Raw genomic sequence first — 12491 nt, forward strand, 5'->3', positions numbered from 1 at the left:
TTTGAAATGATTGTTTAGTCAATTTATTATCGACACTAGTTCTATAATGTAATTTAAGTTTTATATTTTATATACCTAACAGATTTATATAAAAGTGTGAAGGTCCTATGGACTCCTATGGAATTAATAATAATTGATAAATAAACTAAAAGTAAGAAAATTCCTCCCCCCCCAACACACACACACAATGCGACTGATCTCATTATTTCCAATGATTGGTCCAGTGTCATTAAAACATTAGGTACACATAAAAATCTCATTACTACTATTGTGGTTGTCTCCTATTCTCGATAAATTATTAGCACATAATTATAATTTCATACCCCTACACATCAATAGATCATAACGATCCATAATTCCAATTTTAAACTATTTTTATTCTGCGTCCACTGATGTTTTTTTAAACGTAATGTCAACATAGTCATTCAAAAATTAACAAAAAGTGACATTCTAACTTCGAACTTCCCTCTCATATCACAGGTATATAATATATTTATATAACAAGCAGATAAAAATAAATATACTTGACAAAAATATCACATATTTATGAATTATTTATACGTATTTGAATTGTTTGATGTAAAATAGTTTTCAAGGTTTATAATAATATGTTTAATATATGGAATAAAATTGAGGTTTGTGGGACTGCTCTAATGTGAATTGTTGTTATATTTATTTTAAAAGACATTATTTAATCGAATCGTCTCAGATCCAAGTGGATAAATAAATAATCGGTTTAAATGTCCAATGTATATACATTATACAATATACACATACTATTACGATATTATTTTAGGGTGTATCACGTATACATATTTTCTAGTTTCCAAACACGCAATTTTAAATTCATTTTGAATCATTTGATTGAATTATCACCCTATAAATAAAAATAACGACATCTATTTCGACCACTTCTCCATATTATAGATAATAGACACATTGTGGACTGTGCACATTACAGTATATTATTTTATGTTTTTTATTAAATTAAACGATTATTTATTTAATTAAACTTTTAAATATATAAGTCAATATAGACATTTTGTGAAGTGTAGCATTTGGATTCTGTATACACAGCAATTTTTGCATGAAACATAATTAAATGATTTTTAACAAAAGAAATAAATAGTATAATGAAGGACAAAATTATGTGACAAAATACAAATCAGAATGACGATAAACGAAATTAATTTGCCTAAGAATAATTTTTTTTTTAGTTTCCAAAGTTATTTTTATGTCGTTTTGAATTATTAATTTTGAATAAAAACATTATGTATTAATTATAATGTAAAATTATTATATTAAAATATTTATAGTGCATAATAATAATCTATCAATATTTGTTAAAATAAGACGCTTAACTTTGAATAGGTAATTACATATTACAAAATTACAATTTACAAAATGTTTATTCCATTACCATCACATTAATATTATACCACCAAGTACGTACATTATCTTCAATATGAGTAGAACGAGTGCTTACTGCTCAACTGTTATCCACATATTTAATTTATTCCGCGTATTGTAAATTGTAATATTACATGAAATATTTATACAAACATAAAAATGTAAATTACAAAACGTACTGATGTATTATAAAATAATATATTATTTGTACTACACAAAAAAAAAGTTTTAAAACAAAACAATTACAATTTCATTTTCATAGAAATAAATAGTTCATCCTTCATTCACATACATAACTATAATATAAATGTCTACTTCCTAGCTGTATAATGGCTTTTTATAAACTTATAAAACATACATTTGTAAAATAGATCGAGAATGTAAAAATAATTTAATAGAATTATTAAGTCAAGTGGTTAAGTATACTCCCCTCTAAAAAAATATCTGGCAACAAAATGCTATATGTTCTAGTGCTCAGCATCAAGTTTTTCAATAAAAAAAGGTTGGTAAGTGGATACTAGGTACTCTGTTGAACATTAGGTGTCGAGTACTCGAGTGGGTCACTATTATGGATGTGTTAAATTTGAATTCAATGATATATCATTGCATACAAAAATGACTGAGCGGAGACGGTCTGTAAGTCTATATCACCAAGTATATTATTTTATCATTTATTTTTTGATATAGGCAGGCAGATAGCTATTAAAAGGACATTCGTTTTACTTTTAGTATTACATTATTTTCAATAGTTTCATATAATTTTTTTCTGGAAATATTGCATTTATTATATTTATACAAATTATACTATATTATTTGAATTAATATAACTCAACATTTAATAACAAACCTTTGTAAATACTATAAATAGAACAAATATGTTCTTAGTATAAATAGATAGTAATACCTTGAAAGAAATCAAAAATGTAATTGCAAATAGTAAAATTTATAATATAATATATTATAAGTTTTAAATTCCCACGAATAATGTTTTTAAATTATAACAAAATAATATTAACATCATTATGTATTTATAAATTTATTCAATTTTGTACATAAAATGTTTATAAAAAATAATTACTTTCGTAAATGTCACAAATTTTATGATTTCCCTGTGAAATTGTGAGCTGCTTTTGAAGAATCTTGTATTATATTTTCCAACCTTGGATATAAAAACAAAAGTTTTAAGAATTTTTAACTACAAAATAATTTGCTAATATTCACCTTTTTATGAATTTTGTCAGAATTCGAACTTTAAACGATTATCAAAAATGTTATGACAATAGATTTTCAATAATTTTTAATTTATTGAGAAATAACAATTAATGAGAAATTTTATAAGTTTTGTACCCAACGAATAATTTTTAATCATCATTTCCAGAAAATTATTATTATTTATTAAAATTATCAAAGAGATAAACATAAGTCTCGAATGTTTTTTTTTTTAATTAATGAAACGTTTTTGTTTCTCCGGAAAACTAATCAATATGCGAATTGCGAATTAGGCTGACGTTTATCTAAACGATGTAACTTCATTATAATGTATTATACATGAATTATTTATACTTACTTAGTTACTTCATTATAATGTATTAGGGTGATAATTTTTAATATCTGAAACTTAACCACTTAACAGTTATATAATATTGTTTTTCTTATAAGTGTAAAAAGGTAATTTTCCCAAACACATTACGCTTATTTTATCTAAGTTTTGTGGTGGGCCACATAGACTGCACACGTGTGCAGAACGCACTCTGGTTATTCGCTTCAACTTGCACGATAGACATAATATAATACATTATATTATATTATTATGTCTATGGTAATGACGACTCAGCGGCACACAGCTTCACCCGCTTCTACTCAGTCATTATCACCGGCAGACATCGACATAAATAAACAAGCCACAAACACCAATGTCCTCGCGGACGCCGACCGGTCAAGTCGCGATCTTTTGTGCGCCCTGCTAAATTTTGATCAAAATGTAATTGGCACCACTTCGGGTTGAGTAGTAGGGTAGCAGTATAACCGCTGTAACTATTGGATCATTTGTACTTACTTACCTTGGTATACGGTTAATGTTATCAGTAACCCCGAACCCGTTGTCGTTTGTTTACGTTTCGGCACTGGCCTAAGACTGAGAGTTGAGAATAATCCATCTTAGCGTATGTCGTTTACCTCTTTTAGATTATTTTTTTTTATTAATACACTAAAATAGTTAATAATAATTTCTAAATATTAATCAAGTACTCTGTAGATACTTTCGTTTTACGTAAAGTAAATTGCTCAACATTTGAAATCTGTTTACCAAAGATTACGACTAAAGACATTAAAAAGGAAAATCGTTGGCAAGTAGATTTTCCACAGCGTTTCATTCAATATATCTCGCTTTCGACTTCCGTTAAAATCAATTGAACTTGGTAAAATATTACATGGCACTATATGATATCGTAGTTGTTAATTGTTTTTTGTACATCGTTCATGACATTAAAATGCTATGTTAAACATTAAATTTATCGTTGATTTTATTTTTATTATAACTTCTTTTTCCTCAGAATTGAAATGGTTGCTAAAAATTTGTCGTAAATGGAGCCAAGCAAAGTCACGAGTAAAACCAGTAGCTTGAAATCGTTGGTGCTGAAAGCGTGGGGTGAACGTTGGACTGAAATTCAGTGGGGAATATCTATAAAATCGGTAAATACTTTTTTCTGTAAATAGTCCTGCTACAATAAAGTACCACTAATGGCCTAATGTATCATAAAAATAATGTTATGTTTACTGTCGTTAGTATTAGTTTAACAGACAGTTGATGTAAACTATTGTTTATTTAATTTTCAGCCAAAACTAATGTGAATGACTTGTTTCAATTGAGATTAATTTAAGTACTTTAATTTTGATCAGTGGCTTAAATAAAATGAGATTTACATTGAACATTAATTGAACCATCTTTTCACTACCAGATTTATATTTTCAATCATTATTAAATACTATTTACCATGGTATATGAATAAAATTATTAGAAACAATGAAATATGCAATAAAAAAGACCCACTTTTTTTCTTTACTAATAACTTTATTACATTTATTTATAATAATTATTTATTTATTTGTTTGGTTTAATTATTTTATCAATAAAACTTTAACTTTGTATGTTGAAAAAGATTTTTTAACATGAATTTAAGTTGTTGTATCACGCTAAAATGAATCATCAAACATTGGTAACTCTTAACAAATTCTACCTTTGTCTTATAGCTTTCATTATTATTTTTTATTCGAGAAATTTTTGAACATGTCACATGTAAGACTTTGTCAACTTTTATATTGTATTCTTAAAATTTGAAATAATAATTAGTGCTGATCTTTAACTATGTAATAATGCCTAAAGGCAAAAGTTTACCATAGGTATAATAATATTATGTCTTTTTACAAAACTTTAATTTTGTTCCTCCTATATCTGTTGAGAAAACCTATTTTTACAAATTTAAAACTGTTTTAAAATCAATATAATATAAATATAGGTAGTATTTAAGAGTTGTTTTATAAATAACTAATGTTAATGTGTGCCAGGTTTGGTTCATTTTTTAGTTTGTAATATATATAGTAAAATTAATATCCTTATTTATGTGACAGCTATCAGTTGACAAAATATATATTACTTGTATACATATAGTATACAAATTAATAATTTGTATTATTTTAGTTTTTAAACTACTTAATACACTTAGATACCTATTTAAATTTTTCAAATTAAAAAAAAAATATTTTATTTTTTTCATAAATTTCCATAATAAATATTTTTCAATGGTATCTTATTAGTGTAAATTTGTAAAAATTATTAAGAAATTTTAACAAGTAAAAAAATGTAAAAATTTGGAACTGTCTACAAATCTGTTCATATCGACAAACATATTATTACATTTTTAGTTATTCATTTATTTTTATTTGTTATTATATTAAATATAGTGAAGTGACAGTGTATAAACCGTTTTGTTAATCAGGTGTTATAACATCCACTCAAAATGACTGCCAAATGTGAACAATTTGAAACCAACAAATGGACAATTATATCTTCCAAAAGCCATATTCTAGGATCAGGATGTTCTTCGCGCAGTCAAGTACCATCATTATCATGTTGTGACTTTTGTCGTTTTTCTATTGAATTGCAACTTCACCATTTGCCTGAAATGGTATTTCCCAATAATATTTTAGAAATTAAATATGATGGTCAATCTGGAATACGATTTTGCGCCTTGGATTCACTTAGGGATGTTGACCCCTGTAGAGCACCTGTAAAAATTGCTTGTTCAAAAGAATGGAAAGAATCTAGAATGGATAGTGGTCTTGTAGATAAAGATGTTAATATGTTCGATTGGACATATTCAACATACTATGAAGGGACGTTATTTGGATATTCAGTTGCTGAAGCCACTGATGAACGTATAAACATGGAAAAACTCAAAGTTCAAGAAGAGATACTTTTCTACTCAGATTTGACTTTATTTGAAGATGAATTACATGATAACGGTGTTGCTGTATGTTCTGTGAAAATACGCTGTATGCCTAGTGGTTTTTTTGCGTTGCTGCGATATTTTTTACGTGTAGATGGTGTCATGATGCGTATACATGATACACGTCTGTATAAAGAAACAGAATGGGATTATGTATTGAGAGAAGTTTGCCGTAGAGAATTATACACAACAGAAATACCTGTTGGAAAATCTGGATCATTAACTGATCCTGGAAGCTTTGCTAATACTTTACCCATTGTCTATGAACGTTTTGAAAGAATTAAATTTGATAAAAATTAGTAACTTTTTGTAGTTTTTATCTAATTAATTAAATATATACAAGTTTTGGCTATTGTTTAGTAATTTAGATTAATAGAATATAATAAAATAGATTTAAGCTATTGATTATAACTAATAACAAAAAATTTATGCATATCTTAAATCTTAGTACATTGTTTTGTTTATCTAATATAATGCAATATTTTATACTAGCTATGTTTATAATATTAATATACTTATTTAAATTCCGAATAATGTATCTATTAAAGGTAAATAAAATATTGTTTAATGTTTTTTTTCAAATTTAAAATAATTTTTACATAGGTAACATGTTTGTACTAAGTTATATCACTAGAAAACATTTTATTTTTAAATAAATAATGTCCAAAATATAATTTTCAGCTGTTTAATTATGTATTGAATACTTAAAACTGTGTAACATTTATAAAATAAAGGAATTTTCAAACTTATAAATATTCTAACTTAAATTACCCCATTTACTACTATGGCAATATAACTAACAGTTTAGTAATATTGTTAAAATAACAAACAGAAAAGCTATTTGATTTAATATTTAAGAAGAAAAACAAGTAATGTTATAATTATTGAATAATCAGAAGTGTCAACTAGTTAAATTTGTATTCAAACTTTTAATTTTAAATGTTTTCATTTTCAGTGGTCAATTTCTAGTACTTAAACTATAACTGGTACAGATATATGTATACAAATATATTTTATTTATGTTTATCACTAAATAAGTACGGTGTATATTGAAATAAAACTTTCCAGTTAAAAGTTATATTTTGTTAATAGTACCTAGTACCTAAGACATCTATAAAATTTAAATATATTGACCAAGTACTAAATGTTGATAAAAAAAAAAAGATGAATACCTATACCGACTATACTTTATTTAAATTATATGATCTTCTTGTACCTATGGGTTTTTAATTTAACTTTTATAGAAAAAATATTAAATTAAATTATCAATGGTATTCTAATTATTTAATCAAACAATTATGTGTTATTTAGGTTCTGCCCAGAGGAGTTAGTGGAGATGTCTATAATTTGGCCGACATAATATTATCACAAGCGCTAGTTGGTTCTTATCCCAATGAACTTGTACTTTCTTATTTAAGACATTCACTAAACTGCCAAGTAGGTAAATGATAAATAATGTAAACAACAGTTTTAATATATATATATATATTTTTTTTTAGCTTGTATCTTATGCAGCTATCCTTCAGCGGATTAGTAAATATGATAAGTTTCAAAAAAGATCATGTGTTATTATTTTACTTGATTTTCTTGAATCTACACTTGTACGTACCTTCAAATAATATCTTGATATGAAATTTTAGGTTTTAATTTTTATCTTTTTTTTTTAGCATGGAATAACATGTCGAGGGAAACCAGAGGAGAGTGTACTAGCTGTAGCATTATTGTCGTTAGTTGATTGGCTGTTAACATGTGTTCGTAGTGGACATGTACCTAAAGACGGGACCACCAATCGTCTTGAAGATCGTATTGCAAATAAATCTATTCAAATTTTAGAATATCTTTTAAATAATGATTTTGTATTTGCTATGCTTTATTTGGCAAAGCATGATGATGCTGGTAAGTTATATAATAATTATTAATATTTAATAGCTAGTAATTAATATACAATATATTATTTATACATCACATTTCAAAATAAATAAATCATAATTTTTTATTGATTTAGAACTGTATTTGGTCATTGTAAATAAGTGTCAGGAAATTAGTCAAGATGTGCAAAATTCAATGGACACAAATATTCCACACGTGCATAATGTTTTAATGTATTTTATTTTATTATACACATAAAAAAAAAATGATTAAATCTATTAATTACTTTATTTCTTTCTCAGAAAATTATGCAATATTGAATTTAAAAATTCGACAAAACTTACAGCAATGGAATCAGTAACAACTTATAATGAACCAATTACTTATGTATTACAACCATTGTTAGCCATTAGAGTGATGTTGAACCCTACAACAGAGACTCAAGTATTAGTGGACAAATTAAAAATGATTCGTCAAATTAAAGTTAGTACTGCTAATAGTAATAAAAATAATCAATTTTTAATAACTATTGTTTTTGTTCATTTTAAAGGGTTACAGTAATCCACGGTTATACTGTGAACTTATCCGTGCTTGTCTTATGTGTTTGCGAGATTCTTTAAGTAAAGAAGACCACGGACCACAGTGGGGTGCATTTACATTTATAAAGTTGCCACACATCATAAAACATCTCTGTGAGGACTCCAAAAGTTTCAAAGCGTCTGAAGAAGTTATTCAAGGTTTTGAGATGCTATTGGAAATGTTTCCATTGTTAGATTTCATCGATTCACATACAGCCTGCAGCTGTATAGAACTTCTACTCAATGAATTAGTGAAACTAGATTTTGTAACTGAAAATCAATGCAGTTCGATAATTGCTAGGAGGTACCAATTTTTTATATTTATAATTTTAACAGTTTATGACTTGATCATGTTTATTACTTAGAGCCAGTGTAGTTTCTACACTTAGCAGTCCGAATCCTCCCTCGAATGTTTTGACCATTATTATGAGAACTGAACCCACTTTACAAAGAATGCTTAGGACCTTAGATTCTGACTACTCAAAAATTCAAGTAAGAATTAATTTATTACTATTGATTTATCCCTTTATAGTACCAATAATGTATGTATATTTTTAGGAGGCTTTAGTTAGTGTGCTCAGTCAAGTACTCGCTGGAAACAGTTTAGAGTTAATCCTAGCAGCAGCATCAGTTGAGGGAAAATTGCGCATGTTTGTCTCTAAAGTAATAAAATTTAATGAATTCAGCAAGCAAATTAATTTACAAGATGGTGCTAAATCTGTACGCACTAATGCAGTATTGTTTGACATGACATTCTTGATGCTTTGTTTTATAACTCAAAAATATGGATATCAAGTAAATCATATAGCCTAATATAATTATAAAAAATAAAAATAAACTTTTTTCTTTTAAAGTCAATTTTCCTTGATGGTGGTAACGATACATTTTTTGAAAAATGGTGCCGGCAGTGTATGGTTGAACTCGGAAATCCCAAATCACATGAAACTATGATGGGTGAATGTGATCCAAGTAAAGTAGAAGCTTTATTAACTGCAATTGATAATGGAGAAGACTTAATAAATTGGTTTGTATTAAAATATTTTAATATTTTAAAATTATTTTACATTTAATTTAATAATTGAAAAATATTCTTTAGTGATACAAGTTGGGACCAAATTTGCATATCTATAATTGGAGCTACACATGACGTTTTAGTTGCTTGGGAAAATTCCACATTGAGCAGTAATGATGTTAAACGTATTTTAGATTCAATGCGTTCATCAATGTTTTGTTTACCTATTTGTGCAGCGGCATGGCTTTGTTCTTACATGCAGGTATACATTTTATATTATAATATAAATACATTTTGACATTTTTTTATAGTAGAACTAAAGATATTTCTAACTAGGTATTGCATCAAGACGCTTTGCTTAAACCGTTAAATATGGTACAACAGTTATTAAATGTTCTTCCAGAGACTGAAGAAAGTCAAGACAACTACTCTAAATGGTAAAAATTATAAATATTAAGATATCCAATGTTACATAGAAATCTGTTATTTTTAGTCGTCAAGTATTGATGTGCCAAATTATACGCAAAATGCAGCAAGATTTGAATCCTCCGACAATGCCGTCCAAACCTTCGCACAGGTAACATACATTTTTCTATCCATTTTAATAACATTTAATTTTTAAGTTATTTTTTTGTAGTATTATATCAAAAGACTCAATCCTTGAACAACTTATTCCCATTTGGGAGAGTATTCTGGAAGAAGGTTGGTTGAATGTAAAAGCTGCTCAAAAATTAAAAACAACATTATTTACAGCTGGATCAGATTGGTTTGTAAACAATTTAATCAAGGTTAGTATTATTATTTATTGAAGAATTTTTTTATTTACATAATTGTATACAATTTACTAATACATTTTCTGCAGGAAATGATGAAGTTACAGTATCGCGATGAATTAGAAAAAGCTGTTGACTTATTATTTGCCATATTTCATTTTGATATTGAGTTCTGTACACTTGCATTATTAGAACTGATGCCTCAGTACCTGTTTAACCCAGATATGTAAGTTGTGTATTAAAAAATTATGTTAATTCATTAAAATTTAAATTTTTTTCAGAAATGTAGAGTTAATTGAACCTCAACAGACTGCTCTGGCTAAATTGTGTTCATATTGCATTTACGCATCAGTTGAATTGCAGCAAAACAGTATAGTAAAAAATGAAGTTCATAAAACAACTAACAACATGGACATTGTAAGAATAATACATGTTCTATAAACCTGAATTTTCTTTAATTTATTTTTTTTCAAGGACATTGACAATTCATGGCCACCAAATAAAATTATGCGCTTGGATAATGGAGATTGTGATTCTAGTGGTACTGGTATAAATGGAATACTATTAAAAGCGCTTGTGGCTCTATTTCGTCGCATTGCTGTTGTTGCTTCAAGACATGAACAATTGTGCAGAGAAACCCATTTTGTGTTAAGATTACTTGAACAACTTGTTATGTGTGGACGAGGATCATCACAAATTATTCTCAGACATTTGCCACCAACTCTGGTTAGAAATTATTAATATTTTAATTTCTTTTACATTAATTGTAATTTGCACATTCTGTTTCTAGTTGCCAAATTTGATACGTTGCGTTCCAGATTTATTTACTGTAGATTTAATTTTGAACCTATATGACTTGAATTGGCCATCTGGCCGTAAAGCTGCCACTAGTGACTTGTGTCTATTGCAGAAGACTCGTTGTGCAAAAAATACAGAGTAATGCTTAATTTATAATACAATACAATACTTCTTATTATAATTAATTAATTCAGGTGCTTGTAAACGTCAATAAATTTAATCTAAGCGGCATTTAGAAAATTCATATGGAATAAACTATTAGTTTAATACTATTATTGATCAACTTAAACAAAAAATAATGATAAACATACATTACAAACGTTCAATATTTTTATATTTTAGACAGATTACAGCAAATGCATGGAATGTGTATTATTTATATTTATTTATTACCTATAAGCTACTAAGTTAAATAAAAATATATTTTTATTGTAACTGCATTAAGTACCTAATTAATTTTTGTACTTTTATAATATTTCATATTGTGTTCAAGTAAATGATTAAGGTTATAAGTTAAACTAATAGTTTGATAATGTATAATTATATATTATATTATTTAGTTGAACATATTTTTTTAAACTCAATTAATTTGTCATTCAAAAATATTATTCAAATAGATTTTGCATTTGATTTAATATCAACACCACTTTAATCATTTTAAAGGTATAAACATGATAACTTTAATAATATTATATCATATAATAAGAACAAATTAATTGCAGTTTACATAGCAAAATTGTATTCTATAAAATACTCAAATTGATCCACTGGAAAATTATAAGCTTTACATAATTAAAAGTTTTTTTTTTTTAAAATTAAAATTGGATTTTTATAAGTATTTTTGGCTGTGGTTCAATATATTCTCAAGTTGAGGTTACCTTCTCAACCCCACTACAACAATACCTACTATATATTTTTTTTGTTCAAATGTGCATTGTTCAATATCTTTCTAGTTACAGAAAAATCATAATTTAATTGATTTGTAAGTTTGGTACAGTTTAATATTACTCGTGCAACTAACAAGTGATTCACATTGAAAAAAAGTGATAAGAGTAATTAAAGACAACACGAGTGTTGAGGATTTATTCTTGTCAAATTTTAATAATACTTCCAACAGTTATGAAAAAATAATCACAATTATAAAAATTGTGTACATTGGCCCTATATTTGGCTCGGGCTATAAAAAAAAGATCAGTTTTTAGAATAAAATATACCAAAAACCCTAATACCTATTAAAACATAACTAAAAATACTTAATTTTTTATTTCTTTAAATATACAAGGCAATATTTTATAACATTAAAATTATTATATTTTTTAATTTAATTATATAACAAATATTTATATTTAAATATGCATGTATAGAATACTAAACGTCTAGTATGCCCCATGTTGTAAAAGTAAGCGTTCAATAAAAAAAAAAGAAGTTTTTATTAGTTGCCAAATTATTACAAAATAGATATATATTATAGATATAATGTTACAATAGCATCAGAAAAGATTATTTTCTACCATCGTGTTTATCGATGAGAATTTTTTCATGATAT

At 26.3% G+C, this 12491-nt stretch overlaps 1 protein-coding gene across 1 annotated transcript; it reads left to right on the plus strand.

The window, feature by feature from the left end:
* Nucleotides 1-3520: 3520 nt before the first annotated feature.
* LOC113557452 (mediator of RNA polymerase II transcription subunit 24) lies at nucleotides 3521-11457 on the plus strand. Its single transcript, XM_026962981.2, has 20 exons — nucleotides 3521-3827; nucleotides 3963-4101; nucleotides 7227-7352; nucleotides 7415-7516; nucleotides 7583-7811; nucleotides 7921-8017; nucleotides 8087-8267; nucleotides 8335-8666; nucleotides 8728-8854; nucleotides 8921-9157; nucleotides 9217-9386; nucleotides 9459-9636; nucleotides 9711-9811; nucleotides 9868-9951; nucleotides 10012-10162; nucleotides 10237-10373; nucleotides 10429-10564; nucleotides 10622-10873; nucleotides 10938-11083; nucleotides 11140-11457. Exons 2-20 carry the CDS (start codon nucleotides 3994-3996, stop codon nucleotides 11147-11149), a joined length of 2904 nt encoding a protein of 967 aa, XP_026818782.1. The 5' UTR covers nucleotides 3521-3827; nucleotides 3963-3993; the 3' UTR covers nucleotides 11150-11457.
* The last annotated feature ends 1034 nt before the right edge of the window (nucleotides 11458-12491 follow it).

Source organism: Rhopalosiphum maidis, chromosome 1 (genome assembly GCF_003676215.2).
Source record: "Rhopalosiphum maidis isolate BTI-1 chromosome 1, ASM367621v3, whole genome shotgun sequence".
Lineage (NCBI taxonomy): Eukaryota > Metazoa > Arthropoda > Insecta > Hemiptera > Aphididae > Rhopalosiphum > Rhopalosiphum maidis.